Consider the following 21,644-nt stretch of genomic DNA (forward strand, 5'->3'; position numbering starts at 1 on the left):
TTAATAGATCCACACTGCCACAATCATGTAGCTCTTTACTTTTGTTTTTTGGTTCATTTGGTTCTATGGTTAATGTGTAGAAGTTGGAAAAACTTTAAAAGCAAAGGGAAAAATATTACTTGAGTAGTTAGTTTGCTGACCCATGTAGATGAGAATGTCATAGTGATATTGACTTAAAGGCTTGCAAGACTTTTAACTCCCTTTATAAAATTTTTAAAGTAAACTGAAATGACCCAAAAATGCCAGAGCAACCTGGCTTCTCACCCAGTGTTCTTTAATCATGATAATATATTACCTTTCCCCTTGGTAAATTCAAGGCATGTAGCGTATTTTTCTGCAATTGTGGAGACATGTTCACTCGAGTAAATATTCTATACTGACAGAGTTAGAAATCAGAATGTCTGCCATTGTCAGTTTTATCAATTACACCGTGGCAGGGAAACCCACACTTTTAATGAGTACGATAATTTTATTTTCAAATCTCGTCTTCCAGATGCATCCATTGGATTCTTGAGAGAAAAGACAGTCAGAATCCTAATGAAATCAGAAGTCTGAAAGTATGCCACATTTCACAGATTGACAGCATCTTTTGTAATTTGACATGGTGAAGGGAGATGGGTTTGGAGGCAAATCCAACCTACGCTGTTTGGAATTGCAATCAACCTATTTCAACACATGATTTTGAGGCTTGGTTCAGACAGTGCTGCACATCAGAAGTTGTGTTTAGCTGTGGTTAAGCACTAATGCCTTCCTGTCCTTCCCGCCCCTCTCACAATTTAGGTTGGTGGAAGAATGTGTATTCCTTTTCTTTGAAGGTTAAAAGATGGGTTGTCACATATCAGTATATTTCCTGTGAGCAGAAACTTCTGTGAGCTATCATGTTCTGTTACCCAATGCAGTCTGAGTTCAGTGTGTGTAAGGTGCAGTATGAAATACTTTCTGTGCCCATCCTTTTTCAGTCACAGACACACGTGAAAAATAAGCAATTTTAGATGGGTGTGATGAGGGTTCAGCAGCAGATTAGTAAGATTGATTTGGGGATAGGGAATGAATTTCAGCTCTGTGGTGTTTGTCAGTAATGTTGACATAAAAATGAAGTCATTCCAACAGGAGGGAACGTCAGAATGAGCTGCCCTAAGAAGGATTTTTGGTGAGAGATGAATTGACTCTAATAGGGAGTTAAGCAGCTAAAGCAGGAAAAGCCTCTGGTCTGGAGTTTATAATGTTAGTTTTGTTTTTCTCTGTGAACTTTAAAGAGGGGGGGGAGAAGGCTGAATTTTGATGTTGCAAAGGACTGGTAAGTGGTGTTTGCAAATGTGTGTAAAGAACAGTCTGCTCATGTAACCCGTTTTCATTGTACTGAGGAGAAAAGAACGGGGGAAAACACTTACTGGTCAAATGAAGTTGGTTTGATCCATTTGAATATGCAGGATTGTTTTCTGTACAGCTTTTAAAAATGCTAGTTTTTAATGTGAGGTGTTCCACTGTGACTGTTACTGTCATCCTACGCAACAAGAACTGCCTTGAATTTTGTCTTGTGGCTGTGTTTGTGAGAGAGCAATTATTTACATTTTTCTGTTATCTGAAGTTAGGGAGGGATATATGTCAAGTGCAAAATCTGCATGTGTGTCTACAAGGTAACTAGCAGTACTATTCTTTTAGGAGGAGTTTTTTTGAAGAATGAAATTGTGGAAGATATCTACAGTGTGCCTGGCTTGAAAATCAAGTATCTGGTGTTTAATATTGAGAGATTCCTATTGGTAGTGTGTTACGGCGCTGTTTGGCAGTTCTTTTCAAGGCGATTAGGCCTATGACAGTTCCTCATGTAGGATCTCTGTGCAAGGCCACTGAGTGCAGTTGCAGGCAGTGCCACCGTGCTGTCACCACTCCATGTTCTGAATTGATAATTTATGTAGAACCCGTTTGTGTGTCTGTAGGACTTAACCCAAATACGCAGAGGATTATCAGTTTTAAGCTGTTTCTGCTAAGATTTTGAGTGGAATATAATGTATTATTTCTTCCATGATGTAGTACTTATATACTACTAATAAGCAACTATTAATCATAATGTACTACTGCAGATGTAACAATCCAGTGCTGGTATTGACACACTAGTGTAGTTAATAGAGCTGCTGGCTACGTACTGGGGATGGTGGTGTCTGTTTTGGAGGGTAGCAGTGAGGCATCTTAAACTGTCAGAGAGCTGCTGTTCTAGAATTCTCTTCCTTCCGCTATTGTTGAATCAGAAATCATTTCCATAAATGACAGTGTTTAATTCTCTCGTGGGGAAAAAATGAATTTCACATAATTCATTAAAGATTAGTTGGAGATCTGGTTTTAGCTGCACTCTGCAGGAAAAACAGCTGTTCTGTAGGAAAGCAACCATGTTGGTTGCAAAAGATGCCAGTTGTAAGAGACCACATTTTGTAGGATATTTTGTAGGATATATCTCTTGACAATTAAAACAAATGAGAAGCTTTTTAACTATTTGCGTCAGTTGTTGGAATGAGGAATTATATTTTACACAAATCGCATTCATGTTCTTATACTTGGAAATCGTTAATGTCTGCTATAAACACATACGTTCCACATTATTGTCCATGCCAGTCTCTTCATCACATCCTTTGTCCTCTGGCAAGCCCTTGTCTGGTCGTGCTTCATTGGACGCCCTGATGTTGTTTCTACAAGTTGTCAGGTCACATTTGTAGGTCTCAGTGCAGACAAGTGTAGTCCTGTGCAGTTCTGTTATAGTTCTTGCTTTGATATATGGTATGCAGTCAAGGGGAAACTTACAGAAATTTTCCTCCAGATTGCCTTTATCTGAAAGGGAAATAATCTCTAATTTTGATGATTTATTTAGTACTTCTGCTTGAGAATCAGATTGCCTGTGATTGATGGAAGTAGATAACGTACTGGTAAGACCTGCAAGGCCACGTGCAATGGATACACAGACAGGTCAAGAGAGACAAAGAGAGACACTTACACCTGTCTCTTTGATTATATGCAGCACAGTTCGTGCTGACTATCCTAATGAAATTGTGAAGTATTCACATGTTTCAGAGGTACCCAACATATTGCTGAAAGCTTTGATCTTGCCCAGATGACAAATGACATTAAGGTCTATTGACTATTAAAAGCAGGTATTTGGGGAAACATTTGCAAGTCCTTTTAGTTTTTGATTAGTAAAGCTTATTGAGTCATTTGAGGCTGAATCTCACTCTTGATGCTGTTGTCCATAGTTTCCTTACAAGAGGTGTATCTCATCTATAATTGTGTATTAAGAGCCGACATATTAATGTTCAGTGAACTCACAGTAAGTGGCGAGGAGTTTGTATCCAGGTGTACTTCCTCAGCTGGAACCAGCTGCTCTTCAATCACGATGTTATGTTTTGGTGAATGAATGTGTGCAGGTTCAGAAGATAAGCAGAATTTGAACGTGAGTTTGCGGGCTGATTAGGATGTTGATTTCCAGATTCTAGGAAGATAAAATCGGCTGCCTTTCTACTCCTCACAGTGTTACTGAGATGGCACTCAAACCCCTGGTAGATATTTCTGTTACAGAGGAAGATTTTTGAAGGTTCTTAACTCTGATTTAGTGCTTGCTATTGAAGCCTGCAGTATCCCCAGGCAAACCAAGGTAATAGTGGGTATTTGTAAACTCATGACAACTTCTGTAAGGTCTGTTCCTTTGTGAAAAGTTGGACAATTTTGACACTAGCTTTTCCCCTTTGCATTTAGGTGGTTTGGGTTTTTTGTTTGTTTGTTTGTTTTGTTTTGTTTTGTTTTGTTTTTAAACTAAGATCATCCAAGAATTTGAGCAGACATTGATCTTCTGATTTGGCACTTTTCATTTGGAGCTCTTCTCATTCTGGGTCATGCTGGCCTTAGACACAGACCAGCACTGAGCACATTCCCTCCCCTGCATTTTCTTCTGGTTTCCTGGACTTATTGTCCTGGGACTTCATGTACTGTGTCTCTGGTTTCATTTCCTAGGTTAGAATAGGGAAAGAATAACCATGCTGTTGTATTGTACATCCAGGTTCTGGAATGCTCTTTTGAGGTTCCTTCTGGCTTCTTTTTTAATGTGTGTTTTAACAGAACCTGCAAGCAGAGAAGAAGGTATGTTTATAATGAGGCAATTTCTGTTTGTTGGAAACTTGGGCTTCACATGCAGTGTTGTTCCAGACTGATATTTTTCTTCTTTGTCACTTTTTCAATGATGCTTCCCTACTGTTTATTGCACAATCAGGAGCAATTCTGTGCTCACTGATTGGTGTAATAGCAAATACAAAAAAATGAATTTTTCTCTCAACTTTTAATTTTTAATTAGCTTTTTAAATTTTTTTAAATTAACTTTTAATTTAAAATTTTGTTGATTTCTGGAGATTGGAATTGTTGCATTCTCTGTTGGCAGTATAATTATATTTTTTACTTTAATCTTAAATAGAAGTGAAAACGGTATTACAACTTCAGTGATCTTTTTATCTAGGAAATTCATTACTTATGGTAAATTAGTTATAATCTTTCTGACAACAAATACTTAATTATTTTCAAAATCCAGAATTGCTGTAATCATTGAATATACAAAACATACCTTTATTTTTTTTCTAGTAGCACACTTTCAGAAAACACACATTCAAACTTGTAAAATTTAATGATGTGTGACCTTTCCTAAGAAAAAATACTGCTAGGAAGTAAAACAAGTCACTCCGATCTTGCAGTTTGGCAGCAGTTGTGCTTATTTTTTTTCCCATTATGTCTGTATGTGGGTGACTGTAGGAGAAGAGCCAAAAGGTTTTTCTGGATCGCATGCCAACAATATTGCAGACATTATATCCTCAGGATGCGTTTGTTACTGTGCATGCTGCTGTGTAGCTAAGTATTTCTTCATTTCTGTTTGGCTGCTAGGGAAAGATTGGTATTTGTTGCACTTAACACTTACTGTGATGGATGTGAATGACAACGTACCTGAATGGGCCATGGAACCCTTCCCATTCTTGGCTGTGGTTTCTCCCCAAGCTACAGAGGGAACTGAAGTATATAAGCTGCTGGCTGTGGATGTGGATGAAGGGGTCAATGGAACCGTAGAATATTTTCTCCTGGAAGGTAAATTTAAACCTCGCTTCTGCGTTTGTAGTAAGCTTCACGATTGTGACATTTTTGTCTTCTTACTTTTAGTGGAAAACCTTCCTTTCCTACTTAAAAAAAAGTTTACAAGCCTTCGGTGTTGAGGGTGAGAAAGATAAACTTGTAGAGTGTGTGGACAGACTGGTCAGTTTGGAAGCATGTTCTCTTTGCAAAGTTGGGTTCCTGACCATATTGTTGCCTGTGAGGGCAGTGGACACAGGAGTAGCACTGCAGTACCACGGGGCTTGGGCACAGGAGCAGCAGTGGTAGCCATAGTCAGCACCTTTCTGGTTTGGTTGGAAGAAGCTGATGTTCCTTTTTCCTTGTGGAAGTTGTGCTTCTGGTCAGTTTCAAAGAAATTCTTAAGGATCTGGGCACCTTAGCTTTGCAAAGCTGCTACAGATTCACTCATAATTTTCTTAACTGGGGCACTTAAAAGAAACTTCAGTTCAGAGTTGTGTAAGCAGAAAGGCAGTGGGAATACCACTCCAGAGGCAATCTGTTCCTCTTGACCAGAGCATGCCCTGGCAGGGTATTTTCTTCAAAGGGATATTTCAGCATCAAATAACAGCAAAATATTGGAGGGTAAAGAAGGCTGACGTCTAACAAAGTAAAATACAGTTTAGAAATGTAATCATCCCTGTAATTAGTGAGTTCAAAACAAACTTTTTGTATTTTTTCCGTGAATATTAATTCTAAGACAAAACCAACTCAGGAATTGATTCCCTGTTCTCAGTATTAATCAAATAAAAATGTTTGTTCTTGCTGACAGCAGTTTGTGACTCTTCTTCCTAGGTGGAGAAGGCAGATTTCAGGTTGAGAGGGACACGGGCTGGATCAAAACAACAGGCTTGCCATTAGTGAGGAATAAGGAGTATGTGCTGACCGTGCTGGCAGCAGATAAACTTGGAAGCAAAGGGTCTCCAGCCTCTGTTTCTGTAATTGCTGGCTTTCGACCACCACAGTTCACCAACACATCATATTTGGTTTATGTTCCTGAAAGTATGGCAGAAAGAAAATCGTAAGTAACAGGAAAAAGTAGTGTGGTGATATTACGTTCTTAGTTCAACATCTGCTTGATCTCCCCAAAGCCTCACTATTGTCTGTGAATCCTAGATACTGTGAATATTAATTTAGATATTTTAATTGAAGTGATTACATTCATTTGATGTATTTTAGTCACCGTTTTACACTGAACAGTGGTGATGAATAAGCGTGATTTCTTGATTTTGAACAATGAGGAAAGTATTAGCAGAATTGTCTCTTAGTTTTCAAACAAAATGCAGAATTCAAATTAAAAGCATTACATCGCAAAGGAAGCTGTCTTGGCATGAAAGTGTGTGTCAGTTCTATGTGTCAGCACTGGGAAAAGTAGATTCTCCACCAAATGAAAGTTGGAAAAAACAAGGGGCTGTCTGTGCTGTCTTCATCAATCACGGTGACAAACCGAGTGAAAATGAAGATGCTGCAAAACTTGTCATTTTACTTCTCTATCCGTTGGCTAACTATGTGCATCCAAATGTTTCCAAGCATAGAAAGTGTTAGCAATGGAGGCCCACCTGAATGCTTAGTTCCATCTTTCACAGATTCTTTTGGTATCAGGGCAAACTTTTTCCTTCTGCAGTTGAATTGAGAATACTTTTTTTGCCAGTAAACATCTCCCTTGTATGGCCTTTCAACTTAGTCAGCTCTGTTTCTATCTGTACTATTGTACTGTACTGTTCAGTCTACAACAGTTATACAGTGTCTGAGGTTTGTCAAGATTAAAAAAAAAATCATCAGTTGTTAATAGCAAATAATAATGTTTTTCTTTAAAACTGCAGTAAATTTATTTAGCACATGCATAAAAGAAATTAAAGAGGTGTGTAATGCCAGAATACCTAACAGGTATCTGCTGTTCAATGAGGATGAAAAATAATAGAATTCTTTGTAACTCTTTTTTATCACTGTTTAAAAATAGGCTTGCACACCTGTTATAATGATAGGAGATTAATTGCTTTGTCAATTTGCATAATATCCAAAAGGAATTCAGTATTTGGTTGGTTATGGTTATTACTATGCCATAAGAGGTTTTAATGTGAATGGTGTGCCCAGTGAAAGTGCTTTTCTGTTGTGTGCTAACCAGAAGCAGTCCTGAAAATCACTGTGGAATCCTGAAGTTTTTGTATCTAAATTAGACCAACTGCAGGAAAACAGAGCTGCTGTCATGTGCTGTGTTTTGTAGGGCTGGGTTTCACAAGTGTAGGTTGATTTAAGACTGCTGCTGACAAGGAGCATTACCAAACCTTTCCTTTGGTCCAGCATTAGCTCTAATATATTAGCTGAGCTGGCAGGCTGATCCGAGGAAAGACAGAATGAAAAAGCAGAGAGTTTTCGGCTGGGTTGTTAGATGTGCTCACAGCTGAGCCTTGTGATTGTGCTGACAGGAGGAGAGGAGAGGTGGCATGAACATGCAGCTGGGGTGGAGAGAGGGAAGGAGAGCAAAGTAATTCCTATTGGCAGGAATATGGTCTTGTGTTGGCTTAAGTTGGCTGCGAGACAACAGAAAGAAGAATAAAGCAAGAAAGTGGCCTACAGCAACCTTTTGCAGTGTTTCAGAGTTGCACCTGAGGGAATTTACAAGGCAGCAGCATGAAAAAAGGAAAGGACAGAAGTGTTCAGACAAATTGAGCTTTGTCTTTCTGAATGAAGTTGTCAGTGGGTCTCAGGTGTTGCAGGGCTCTTCTGGGAGATGGAATCCTTTCTCCTAAGAGATTTCACAATAAGGCAATGAACATTTGATGAATTAGTGTTCTGCTTTAAACCCTGTAACAATTACTATTTTATAATGTATTTCTTTTACTTCATGCTGCAACTACATTTCCCATTTGAAGACTTCAAGCACATCTATGGGAAAAAGTGTCAGATAAGCTAAAACCTTGTGGTTCTGCATGCACTGCTACAGGCACATGGCCAGTGGCTGCCTTTTCCCTGTTGGCAGGTGTCTAAAACATTAGAGCAGAATGACTATAGCAGCAAATTTACCATACTATCATTATTAAAAGGAATATTTTGCATTTTATGTTTAGGTTTTCCTGCCTTAGAATCATCACCACCTGATAAGAAAGGTAGAGTAGGAAAATTCAGTTGCTGCAAAAATGAAGTCCTCTGTTTCTTTGTTTTTAATCCTTACTGTGCTCAGCTTGCAAGAGTCTTATCTTTTTCTGTTTAATCTCAAGATAATAGAAATCCTGTGTTACAAAATGTTTGAATTTGGAGTTCAGGTACAGCTGTCAGCACGTATTGCTCTAATCAGATCTACGGGGTTGCAGCTGGTTTTGATGTGTAGTATTTTTGCCGTATTTTTCACTGTTGAATTATTACATGCTTAAGAGACATTTTTTTTTTTTTTTAATTGCAGCTTTCTTAGAGTCACTGCTGTATCATATCAAAACAAATCCCTGAGCTACACTTTGCCAACCAATCCAAGTGGTCTGTTCAGCATTGATCAGGCAACAGGGGATATCAGCTTAACGCGGAGCGTGGATTATGAGAGTGACCAGCGCCAGTACCTTCTTTTGGTCAGAGCAGAGGAAAATGAACAATTCAGTGGTGCAGCTGAGGTAGGCGTTTATTTCCGGTGTTCTATGTGTCTGTATGTTTTTGTGTTCTTCTTGAGTCCTTCCTAGTCTCTGTACAGATTCCCTATTGATGTTTAAAGTCGTTTTTATCTCTAGGTAGGTAAGGAGGACTGGTTTAACTCCTGATAGACATCCTGAGAAAGCTGTTTTTTAGGGACCAGTCATGCCATTCCATCGTAGGTCATAGGCTTTACCCAAAAAGGTGTGGTGGTAGATGCAGCCAAGGAAAATGTGAGGCTTTGTTTTAATCCTAAATTGATGCATATTTGAAAATATTCCGATTTACGACAAAACAAAATGGGAATAAAATTTTGTTTTGAGAACACTAAGTGAAATAGTAAAGAGAGGAGGTAATAAAAACTCATAGCGAAAGCTGACAGTTCATGCTCTGTCAGAAAGCTGTTCGACAGCAAATATATTTCTAAATACAGTTATCACTGTTGTTTGAATTCAGGATTCTCTGAGTTTGGAAATCTGTGTAATATCACACTTCTTCCTGCTGCAGCACATAAAGTGTACACCACCAAAGGAGCAGGAGATAGAATTATTAGGAACAAGTTTGAGGACACAGAGTATTTTAGTGTGACAAACAGTGGCTGTGGCACACCAGAGACCAATAGTTTCCATTGACACTACAAGATGAAGAGTGATAGAATATGACTTGAAAGAAGATTCTATTATGATTTTACAAATATAGTTAGCCTAAAGTCAGTTTTACGTGCACCTGTAGAATTTTTGATGTTACAAATAATAGAAATATTAGGAGGTAATGCAAAAGGATGCTTTGGAAGCAGACAGTCTATTTCCATTTCAGTTAATGGTAGGAAATAATCAATGGAGATGAAAATATGAATGGAAATGTTGCTGTGGGGGCTAGGACTTGATAATTCCAAATGTAGAATTTAATATTGAAGCAGTTCTCAGCAGGAAAAGAGCAATATGAAAAAAATGAGTTTTCCTATGTGCTACAGCTTCCAGAGATCTCAGCAAATTCTTCCATCCAGTATTTCTAGAGCAATGGAGTTGTAACCTTGTTTCACTTGGATGCCATTTAACGCTCTCTCTTTCCACTGAGGTTTTGGTTGTAATCACTGATGTGAATGATTGTGCTCCAGAATTCCATCAGTCCATTTACAGCAAAGTCAGCGTTCCTGAAACAGTTACTATGACTACTGCACTTCTACAAGGTTAGTACTTTCTAAACCATTTGTTACAATCAGTATCAATGTTTTTCTCCCCTCCACGAGTTAGATTTCACTTAAGAAAGCCTCGGGATGGGGCAAGTCACAGCGCTTTGGCATCTTCTAGAATTGCTCACAATTATTTATTACTGCCACAGCTCAAACAATTTTAGAGGACAAGACATGAAGGAAACAGGTTGTCTTCATGGGATTTTGGTGTAACAAGACTTCAGCTGTGGTCATTATGATAGCAGCAGGCTTATTGTGGCGATCTTACAACATTTTTCTTTTGAAAAGAGAATAATTTGACATCAATAATTATAGACAAAGCAGCTCACCTTCTTTGCCCATCTAAAAATTATGCATGGGCTTGCATTAGGTAGCATAGGATGCTTGGGAGAAACATTTTTCTTCTCCCCAACATAATCTACAAATTAAGCTTTAAAGGATGATATTCTGGATATTATGTAGAGTGCAAAAATCTTATACTGAGAATGTTAATACAGAAATAAGCAGACCCTGACAATAAAGCAAATTGATGTCAGTTAACCAGAGTAGAAGTGCCTTATATTAGTCTTTCACCCACAGACAAAGTTTTTATAAATCTTGATGGTGAAAGGGAAATTAAACCACAGAAATAGGATGTTTCCTAGTAAATAGGATTTTATAATCTCCTATTGTTTTACACAGTGATTTTGCCTGTGATGGTAGCCTGTCAATTACTCTTCTGGTGACAGAGTTTCTAGATTTTTCTAGGTTTTGAGTGGGATCTGATGAGCTCGTTATTTTCATTTGTATCTGCTAAGTACTATATGTAAGTGTTTTATCTTTAATCACACAGACTCTAATCTGTCCAAGTGATCTCAGGTCAATGGTATATATCAGATGGACGTGAGTATATATGGCTCTGTGTAGGAACGTGTTCTTGGTCATACTGGACTCTTTACATCCCTCAAAAGCAAGATCTAGTGGCTTAATTCAGTCAGGGTCCTTAATGTGTGTTTTTTCCATCCCCCTATAACTTTGAGAGGTTGGTTAAGTAAAAGCATAGAGTATAGCACAGTTTTTATAAATTATTTCAAGCATTACATGCCAAGGCAATGCTATTACAGTTTTCTATTATGCACTAATTCTCTTGTTAAAGTACTTCACATTCCGGTTCGTAGACTGTGATCTACATAGTGTCCTTCTCTTCTAACAGTGACAGCCACTGACTGTGATTCAAAAGAAAATGCTGAAATATTGTATTACGCTTTGAGTCCAGACTTCAGTATTACTTCTCATGGTACTATATTCCCAGCGAGAGAATTGGACTATGAACGACCTAACCATCTTTATGAGTTCATAATTATGGCTGTGGATAAAGGGGAAGATCCAAAGACTGGGACAGCAACTGTTAGGATCCATGTTTCAAACGTAAATGATGAAGCTCCTGAGTTTTCCCAGGCGATGTAAATATATATTCCTAAATCTCTTGTTTGTTACTGTTTGTTGTTGTTGTTGTTGTTGTTGTTGTTGTTGTTTTAGTCAGAAGACTGATTATTATAGGATGGTAACTGGCTTAGGTTCAGTCAAGTTTCAGAGTTAGACTGACAGCAGAGACCCTCTTACAGTTGAAGAAAAAAGACTTGTGCATATATTTAGATAGGGATGGTATCTAGACAGTCTCTTTTGACAGAGCTTGCATTTCTTCTAAGTAGTTTTAGATCAGTTCAAAATGAAATTACAGTAATATCCTACCAATTAATCGTTTTCTGTTCATCTACTTTGCAAAGTTTAAGACCCGTCTGGATGTCTGCCTGGGTGACCTGCTGTGCAGAACCGGTGTAGCAGGGGGTTGGACTCCATGGTCTCTTGAGGTCCCTCCAACCCCTATGATTCTGTGATTTGGCTGATCTCCTTGTCGGTTTCTAAATAAGCAAGCAGCAATTGCTTCCAGTCTGCTGCATTTTAAGTAGCTTTTTCCTGCATACACAATGGGTAGCTTTTGTCAACTATATGGATTGTGGCAACTTGGGAAGTAGCTGAATGTAGCTGAAGTTTTCTGTAAGAGAAATTCATCACCCACAAATTGCCTCATGTTGAGAGACCAATCTGCAAGGCTAATACAAACCAAGACGATGATGTTGTCCTTTCTGCCCTTTGTTCAAATAGATTTACAATCCAGGGCAAATTTATGATTTTTTTCCGTGAACCTTTTTTTCATCAGTTCTCCTTAAAGCACCTACTCTCATTTTGCCAGTTTCTACTTTCTGCTTTTTAAGAGACCTTTTCTGCTGACTTGAACTCCTCTGTCCCTGCATTTCATTTTCACAATTATCAGAATTGCTGTCATTTGCATTCCAGATAAGAAGCTCAGGTAGTGTACTAGGGTTGTGGTTGAGCTAAACCAGAATAATTTACTTCTTTTACTTCATCACACATTAAACTGGGGGGGAATAAAAAGCTGTCACTGAAAATGTTGTGGTGAAATCCCTTATTGGGACAGCAAATACAAATGAGAGGTTTTTTGTGCATCTGTCTCCTTTTCCTTTGAGTTTTATGCTGTTCTCTGCATAATTATATGTAAGTGTCAGAGTAACTTATTTTATGTAACAGCCGAGGACTCGAGGGTTGTATTTGCTATGAAATGTGGGGAGTGAGCCCATAAGCAGACGTGATTTTTCTGAGTGCAATCATGCCCATGTATTTTATCTGCTGTTGGACAGAGCCAGCTGTAACTCACTGTTGTGGCTGAGCTTTGGGATATCCACCATAGGCTGGTCTGTTGTATGCTTAGCCTAGCCTACACCCAATCCAGTCAGAGAAAATAAGAAGTATTTGGGATTTTGCTAAAGCAGAAGGCTTTTCTACAACTGAGAGCATTAAGCTTAGGCTGATAATGCCTCTTAAGAGCTTACAGTGTCCATGGTGTGCCTGGTCCTGAGGAGAGATTTTTGTAAAACTGACATTATGCACATACTCCCAGATCTGATCTTTGTCCTGCTGCTGCAAAGGTTGCACTGAAGCTACTTTGACAACGTGTCTCAAAAACAGAATATGCTATACGTATGCTATATAGACAGTGTTTTTAAATTTAGTAAATATTTGCTTTGATTCTGTTAATTATATAACTTAGATGAACAAAATAAATGAATAAGTTCTGGGTTTAGCCCAAACCTTGTGAAGCTAAGTGTGAAAGCATCAACACTGCTGGAAGTTTACAATGGAATCTACAGGTGGTAACCACAGAAAGACATGAGATATGGAAGGTTGGATAAGTCATCAGTGCTATCGTTTAGTTTTGTTACAAAGTAGCATATTTCTTAGTAGTGTAATTACAGTAATAATTCAGAGATCTCTGCAGTACCCTTTATACACTTAGTAGAAGTCTTGTGTGTATTTTTTTTTCTGTCTAAATTGCATAAACGATCATAATTTTGTTTAACAGTTACAGGAGCTTTGTTTCTGAAGATGCAGGCCCAAATACATTGGTAGCTACAGTCAATGCTGTTGACCCTGACGGAGATGGCGTGACCTATGATATTCCCTCTGGGAATCAAAAAGGAAACTTCGTTATTGACCCTAAGAAGGGTAATGATGTATTAGCTCTTCACTGCTACAGCAAATGAAAGCAGACAACAAAGAAAAGTATGAACAGGCAGCATCTGAGTACAGCTGGTACAATCCTTCAAACTGAGATTTGTTTGCTCTGTTTGCTTTGTTTGAAACTACTCTGTATTATACCTGTGTTATGAACTGAAGTCAAAATCTGAGTGAATGTTTTTCAAAGCATATTCTGAAGACATTGAATATATATGAAGGAGAGAGCTGCTTCAACTCTTTATCTTTTAGAGTTCACTTAGCATGAGATTTTGATTTCATTTCAAACTGTACTTTGCCATGTTAATGTTAGATTCAGATTCCTGAAAATGTGATTGCAGGTAAAGAAGTCTGCCACAATGTTTTTGGGTATTTTTTGGTGGAAACAGATGCACTAAAGAAAATGAACCAGCTGAGCTGTAGCTGGTGTCTCCTTCCGCTCTGTAGGCATACTTGCAGACAAATCTGTTGTTGTACTTCTTAACTTTGTTTCAATATCAGACTGCAGTAAAGATACCATAGAAATTAAACCATAGAAATAGCAGCCATGAGGTTTGTTTTTAAGTAGGTAAATCAGAATGGCTGTTGTCTTGCTTACTAATGAGAAGAGAAACAGTAATCTGTTAATGTACCAAAAATAAAAAAATACAACCTATTGTTGTCTTTACAGGGCTAGTTAGACTTCGTTCAAGCCCATTTCCAAAGCTGCAGGGGACAGAGTATGTACTTAATGTCACAGCTACAGATGATAACGCCTCGGGAGGGCCCCATTCTCTTACAAGTACTGTTCAGGTTATTGTGAAAATTGATGATGTCAACAACAACAAACCAGTCTTTCAGAAGGTACAAATATGAGACTAGGTGATGTGCATTAGACTGGGTAGCAAATGTTTAAGACTGTTGTCACTGCAAGTGAAACAGCATATGGCTAATGAAAGAGGTGATCCACTTTTTCTCTCTTCTTGATGCCCTGATCTTCTCCATCTCTCACATCTCTTTCCCGAGCCTCATGTGCTTTGTTATTATCTTGTGGCTGAGCAGCTTATCAGCACTCTTTTCCTGAACCCCACATCATCTCTGGCATTTTAGAAGATAGGGTCTAGTGAATACCTTTTGGGGCTTCAGTATGACACATGAGGAGGGATGGATTAGCTGTATCTGTCCAGTGGACTTGTGACAAAACATTCTAGAACAACTCTAGGGCTTCTGGTCAATTTGTGTCTGGAACTGATGAAAGAAGCGAAAGAAGATAGTGAATTATCTTAAATGGTTAAGTACTGTGAAAAATAAATGCTTGAATGTGTTTTCTGAATATTCACTGTTATTAACATTCTGTTGTCTACAAACTTAGTTTCATGCTGATGGCTAGTATGTTAGTGGAAAATGTTGCATATTTTGGGAAGTGACTGTATAGATTTTGTAGATCATCATTAATCTGTTCTTTGCAGTCTTACTTTGTATGGAAGGCCATGTTTGACCAGAGCAGCTGTGTGGTTTGGGCAAATGTATGCGCTCTTTTTTATAAGGCTTTTGCTAACGTAGAAATATGTTTGCATTTGGAAGTACAGGTAGCTGTACTTTCTGTCCTAATATTTTAACCAACTGGTAGTTGTTGATTTATATAACCACAAAAGAGCAAAGTGAAATGTGTAAATTAAGAAACGTGCCTAAATAGTGTTTTTTGTTATGTTGTTTTCTATCTAGTATATCTTTTAAGTCAAATGGAGAGATATGTGCTTGATTTATTTTATTTTATTATTTTGTAGTGTCATTATTACAGGGAACATGCTTCTGTGTTGGAAAACCAACCCTCAGGAACAGCTGTACTGCAAGTTGAAGCCACTGATGCTGATGAAGGAGCCAATGGTATAGTGAAATATGGCTTGATGCACAGAGATGGTGTCCTACCAGCATTTAGAATTCACCCTGACACAGGTAAAGTGAATGGCAGAACTGATACTGACAGATGTTAACACTGATGGAAAACTAGCTGAAATAATGAGCATCACAAAGTCTGTTTTTGAATTTTTTTACAGCAGGCAAGATACAAGCTCTATTAATTCCATGAAATGTAGTTTCTTATCAAATGCTGAGCTAGGTCTGATATTTTCCTTGAAATGTGGAAGTTCTGCTGTGTAAAATAGCTTGTATGGCTTTGTAAACAAATTAAAAAGAAATACCAATTTTTAGTGCACCTTATCTTGCAATGTTGTTAATGGCTTATCAATGACATCCAATAGAATAGTCTTACAAAAGGCCAAGAGACTAAAATTCTCAGAAGGGCAAAACTAAATTCAGGTGAAACTTTCAGAGGATAGAACGTGTGAGACATGTCTTATATCCCTTATGTGCTTCAAAATAAATCATTTTTATAAACTTCATCTCTTAAAGTAGTCTGATATTACCTTTCTTGTGAGCCAAAGATGTAAGCGTGTATTTAGTTTGTGTCTGCATGAGCAATTGAAGTTCTTGAGATTGTTAAGTCTTGTGACTGAAGCTTTAAACCTAAAATTCACGTTATACTTGTATTTAACCTATTGGGTTGTATCTCAATTTATTTGTTGATGGTTAAATAAACATCTGAATATTGTGTTCTCAGATGCATAGTATTCTAACTCTGGTATTTAATTTGTTTTCAGGAGTTCTGACAACTGTTCAGGTATTTGATCGAGAAAAGCAGAGGGAATATCCTGTCACTGTGACAGCAACAGACCAGGCAGCAGAACCACTCATTGGGATATGTCAGATAAATGTTATCATTCTGGACCAAAATGACAATGATCCCAGATTTGAGAACACCCGCTATGAATGTAATTGAGAGTCATTGGATAGCGTTTCAGTGCCTTGACTGTGAGCTTACCTGATGTCTAAGATTTTTGGATTTTGTCAGTGTTGGCAGTGATTGTAGCCAGAAATGCACTTAGCTTAATTGCAGAATTGTCATTCTGTATGATGTGCAATGTAACCAGCACAACCTTGGCTAACAGGCCTGTGTGAGTGCTATGGGAAAATTCCTTGGAACGACTGCTGTTTCACTATCTGTGCTTTTCTGAGTGCATTGGGTCTGTGGCACTGCACAGATGTGTAAGACCGTGTGATTTGCAGCACTGAGCAGTAACTGAATTGTTTGTTTCTTGATTAATGTTTTTTTTTTCTTTTGGTCATACGTTTTCCCATTTGATTGATATTTATCATTCTGCATTATTTGCTGTTTTACCTTTCCTTCCTGGTTGTTCACAAAATCCTGCTCATTTATGGAAAACACCCAGAGGCAAGGATCCTATTCATAAAAAAAAACCCAACAAAGATTGATATTCTCAATTAATTAAAATATACAAATCATAGAAAGTAGTTTCTGATATTGTGGTCCTTTTCTGAAATTCTGTTTGTTTGTATTTCATCCCCCAAAATGTGTCCTTTAGTATTTTTTTAAACACTTAAAAAAAAAAAAGTAATTTATTGTGGGAAATAAGATTTCCAAGTTATGAATATGATAATATGAATTTATGTTCCCCATAGCTGTGGATTGATAAGAGCAATTGAAAATATTTGGTTTGATTTTACAGGCATTGTTCCAAGGAAGATAAAGCTATATTTTCCATACACTTTTACTTCAGTATTTCCTCATGTTTTTGTAGTAAGATGTTCATGGTACTTTGGTGAACTGATGATCAGTTCGAAATATTAGTCTGAAAAATCCTTTCCTTCCATTAGATTTCCTGAGAGAGGACACAAGAGTTGGGACCAGCTTTCTCCGTGTTACAGCCCATGACGATGACTACAGCTCTAATGCTGTCATCACATATTCCATAGCAGATGGAGAAACAGATTATTTACAAATTAATCCCACTAGTGGCTGGATATTTGTTAACCAACCCATATCTCAGGTATGGTGCTTATTTTCATTTTAAACTGGCCTTCTCGATATGGCATAGGAGGAACTGAGGTCGTTGCTTTTTCTTTACTGCTATGCTATCCCTTCACCTTAAAGGGTCAATATATCATTTTTAAATTAAACTTAAGTCTCACGCTGTTTGCTTTAAACTTAGTGTGCTGAAATTTGCTAACGTTTATTGAGATAAATAGTAGTATTTACCAACAGTACTGAGTAAAGAAAATCGATTTTGTTAGCAGCCTTGTACCTATTTCATATTCTGAAGTCTTCTTTCTGTTTGTGGATGTTTTTCTTTTGCACAGATTTTAAGTATGCCTTTAACTTCGCATATTCATTTACTTTGCTAAAAAAGCTCACCTGAGCCCTAATCAAAACCCTCTGTAATGAACCCCTTTTTACTGTTCAGAGGTCATCTATAATTCGAGATATTATTGCTACAGATGGAGGCAATAGGAGCAGTAAAGTTGAACTTGTGGTAACTGTTACTAGTGCAAAAAACCAGCCTCCACAGTGGGAAAGAGACAGCTATGAAGTTGTCATTCCAGAGAATACTACACGAGATGCATCAGTTTTGGTAAGTTTGGGACACACTTGTTTGTTTATAAGGCTTTAGAGTATCTGAATGTGCTTGTTTAGGATAACATCCTGAAGAACCAAACCTGTAGTGGCTGGTAGCCTTTGGGCGCAGCTGTTTGTGCCTGGAGATGTGTCAGGAAGGGTTAGGATTTGATAACCAGCAAGACTTGTCTTACTGTTTCCAGTTGAGAGCTGAGCATCTAGAAGAGTTGGTGAATCCTTTAGAAATGTTACTGTACATACAAACTTGTTGAGTATTCAAATTCTTGGAACTGTGCAGAGAATCAAAGCGACCTCTCCCCTTGGAGATCCTCGTGTGACTTACAACCTAGAAGAGGGACTTGTACCAGAAACCAACATGCCAGTTCGTTTCTACTTGACTCCAAACAGAGATGATGGCTCTGCTTCAATCCTGGTAGCTGAGCTACTGGATTATGAAACAACAAAGAACTTTCTGCTGAGAGTTCGAGCACAGAATGTTGCTGCAGTTCCTCTAGCAGCATTCACTACGATCTATATTAATGTAACAGGTGTGTAAATGCTTTGATCACATAATCTTAATTAATTAAATTAATTAATTAATAATATATATTTTTTACTCTGTTTTATGTTTTCTTCTTTATGTGCTCTTTCTGATGCTTTAGATGTCAATGACAATGTCCCATTCTTCACCTCATCTATTTATGAAGCCTCAGTAACAGAGGGAGCTGATATTGGGACATTTGTCATTCAGGTCTCTGCCACCGACCTTGACCTTGGTCAGAATGGTGAGGTAAGCAAGTGGGGATCTGTGTTTTATGTAATGAAATGTACAGTCATATAGTTTCAATATTAAACAATGACTAAATAGAGTAGGAGTCCTCAGCCTAGAAAAGGGATGACTACTATGGAAGCATGAGATGGAATAAAATTCGTAAATGATGTGTTTCCTGCCATGTGAAAAATGCAAATATATTAGTAGGTATGAGATAGAAAGCAATAAATATTTCTTTATATAATATGTAATTCAGGTGAAAAATTCCTTGCTATTGGATGCTCTGGTTTTGAAAGGTCTATGCAGACCTAAAATGTGATTGGACAAATTAATGAAAAAGTAAGGTTATTAAATGCTTTTGTGAGTAGTAAACTGTGGGAAGCGCTCACTACTGATTTTAGAAATCTAAAATAGGCACATCCTTGGAAGCAAACTTATTTCTCTCTGGGGAGCAAAAATGAAAGCTGAAGTCAAGTGCATCAAAACATACAAATATAGAAATGAGAATGCAGTCCGTAGCAGTGAGCAAATTGAGTTCACGCATGGCTGTTATGTTAGTTTCTGGAATATTTAGCTAAGTTTGAATGCTGTCGCGCAAGTACTGTGCAAATGTGCTAGTGAACTCATTAACCGATCAGACACGTTTATTTCAGGTTAATTGACTTTAACCTAGAGATTTCTCAAACTTGCATATTTACTTTATTTTCTTTATTTTTCAAGTTCTCAGCCAGTTCTCAGTCTTCCTCTCTTTAAGTACTTCTTCAGTTATGATCTATCCAATGAAAGAAAAGTATAGATTAACATCTTGTTTTTAATCCTTTAGATAACGTATTCTCTGTTGCATGACCATAGTGGAGACTATACATGTTTTCGCTTGGACTCACAGACAGGCTCAGTATACACTGCCTCAGTGTTTGACAGAGAGAAGAAGGGATCTTATCTTTTAGAAGTTGAGTCAGTTGATGGCTCTGAATCAGCTCGACCTGGAAAACATGGGAGGCCAAATTCTGGTAAGAAACAGTTGTCTGTGACAAGCATGATTTTGCTTGGGTTAGTATCTGAAAACAGAAGCTCTGAAATGCAAGATTAACATTTAATTTCCCTTTTTCTTTTCTTTTTTTTTAAAAAAAATTTTGTCTACCAGAGAACTGAAAGGAATTGTTAAAATGATGACTGTGATGGTCAAGCAGGGTTTTTGTTCTCGAACTAAAAGAAGAATAAGGGTTCATAGTTAAAGTTCAAAGAGTATTTTCTGTCTAGCAGAGATGCACGCATCCATAGAATACAGACCTTGTTTGGGTCATGAAGAAGTTTCTTAAACCACTGTATTCATTCAAGAACTAATTATGAAGTATGAAGGAAGGAAAGTTTGAGACAGAAAATCTTATTCTCAGTTTACAGCTGTGCCTAAATAAAGACTTAGTTTGACTTTTGTGGCTTAAGGACAAGAAGTTATGACTTAAAACTGTACAATTGCCGTATTAGGCATCAATTATTCATGTATTATCTCTTTAAGCAAATTGGATGTGAGATTCATTTGATATCCAAGTGCTTTTGGTATATATATATTGGTATATATATATATTGTCCTCAACCCTAAGGGTTTGTTTCTTTATTGTCTACGTATTAGTCTTCATTTAATGTGCAGCTAGACAGTTTAAGGAATTGTAGCTGACAGAAGTGGCACAGCTGAGTATTTTAATCTCTTGTTTCTTGTTTCTCTAGACACAGCTTATGTGCGTGTTTTTATCACTGATGTGAATGATAACAAACCTGTCTTCACTCAAAGTGTCTATGAAGTGAATGTGGATGAGGATCAGGATGTGGGCTCAACTGTCATTACAGTCAGTGCTAATGATGAAGATGAAGGTAAAGCATTGGAATTCCCCATAGCTGCTTATAAAATATTAATGAGTTAATTTCAGCACACCAGGAGATATTTAATGGTGTTAGGAAGGAAGATGTCTTAGATTTGAAAACTTCTTGGAGTGTGAACTGATCACATGTGAATGCTAGTTGATAATGGAGTCATAAATCAAGTGAGTCCTATTTTATGAAGCAGTGCACTAATGTGGGATGATGGGGAATGATTTCTGTGCCAGTATAAATTTGAGACTTTTTTATTTTTTATTTTTAGCAAATGAGTACATTTTTATGTCCCAGTAAACTAAGGTTTTGGTTTTTTGATACCCATTGTCATATCTGAAACTGAAGTTCTGGGTAAGTAGTCAGGCATAGCTGCAGATTTTAAAATATCACTGAACTATACTACCAAAAATCATCAGTTATAATATGAGTTGTGCTTCATTTCAACGTCCCGTGTTTTAATGTATCTCAAGAAATTGTGTTTTTTTTCTGACACTATTGTTAATTGACAGGAACAAATGCTAAGTTACGTTATCAGATCACTGCTGGAAACACAGGAGGGGTGCTTGGTGTACAACCAGAAACGGGAGCTATTTTTATTTCCCAGCCACTGGATTATGAAGAAACAAAAATGTATGAGATCCACTTGTTGGCTTCTGATGGGAAATGGGAAGATTATGCAGTTGCCATCATCAGTGTCATGAATAAAAATGATGAGTCTCCAGTTTTCTCTATCAATGAGTACTATGGAAGTATAATTGAAGAACTGGATGGGTTACCAGTCTTTGTGCTTCAGGTAGTGCACTTCATGTGCTTCCAGAGATTGTAATATTTCAATGAAAGAGCACGGTTTGCTCTGGTACAATTATGTGAATAATAATGCAACACATATATATTAATGTACTGTAGTTTTACTGAATATTTTTGTCAGTTGAAGAAGAGAAATGCACTTCTATGGAAAAATAATTATAAAAATATAGTAAGCAAGATAAGCAGAATGGATCATTTGTGATCCTAAAAACCAGATCATTAACATTTTAAAG

The 21,644-nt window shown here is 37.5% G+C and overlaps 1 protein-coding gene across 3 annotated transcripts in view; it reads left to right on the forward strand.

The window, feature by feature from the left end:
* The window catches only part of LOC128082441 (neural-cadherin-like), a 45,185-nt gene that overhangs the window by 5,113 nt on the left and 18,428 nt on the right, over nt 1-21,644 (forward strand). For 2 of the 3 annotated variants that reach the window (XM_052686564.1, XM_052686565.1), the window contains exons 1-16: nt 4,926-5,106; nt 5,923-6,148; nt 8,528-8,729; nt 9,823-9,934; nt 11,130-11,379; nt 13,359-13,501; nt 14,181-14,353; nt 15,277-15,445; nt 16,150-16,320; nt 17,225-17,397; nt 17,812-17,979; nt 18,262-18,511; nt 18,626-18,753; nt 19,559-19,745; nt 20,461-20,604; nt 21,114-21,397. In XM_052686564.1, the coding sequence (XP_052542524.1) occupies nt 4,947-5,106; nt 5,923-6,148; nt 8,528-8,729; nt 9,823-9,934; nt 11,130-11,379; nt 13,359-13,501; nt 14,181-14,353; nt 15,277-15,445; nt 16,150-16,320; nt 17,225-17,397; nt 17,812-17,979; nt 18,262-18,511; nt 18,626-18,753; nt 19,559-19,745; nt 20,461-20,604; nt 21,114-21,397 (2,940 nt within the window). In that variant the 5' untranslated portion in view covers nt 4,926-4,946. Of the gene's footprint in view, nt 1-4,908; nt 5,107-5,922; nt 6,149-8,527; nt 8,730-9,822; nt 9,935-11,129; nt 11,380-13,358; nt 13,502-14,180; nt 14,354-15,276; nt 15,446-16,149; nt 16,321-17,224; nt 17,398-17,811; nt 17,980-18,261; nt 18,512-18,625; nt 18,754-19,558; nt 19,746-20,460; nt 20,605-21,113; nt 21,398-21,644 lie in introns of those variants that run through there. The other variant, XM_052686567.1, reaches the window with a different exon arrangement.

Source organism: Tympanuchus pallidicinctus, unplaced genomic scaffold (assembly GCF_026119805.1).
Source record: "Tympanuchus pallidicinctus isolate F22 unplaced genomic scaffold, pur_lepc_1.0 scaffold22, whole genome shotgun sequence".
In the NCBI taxonomy this organism is placed as follows: Eukaryota; Metazoa; Chordata; class Aves; order Galliformes; family Phasianidae; genus Tympanuchus; species Tympanuchus pallidicinctus.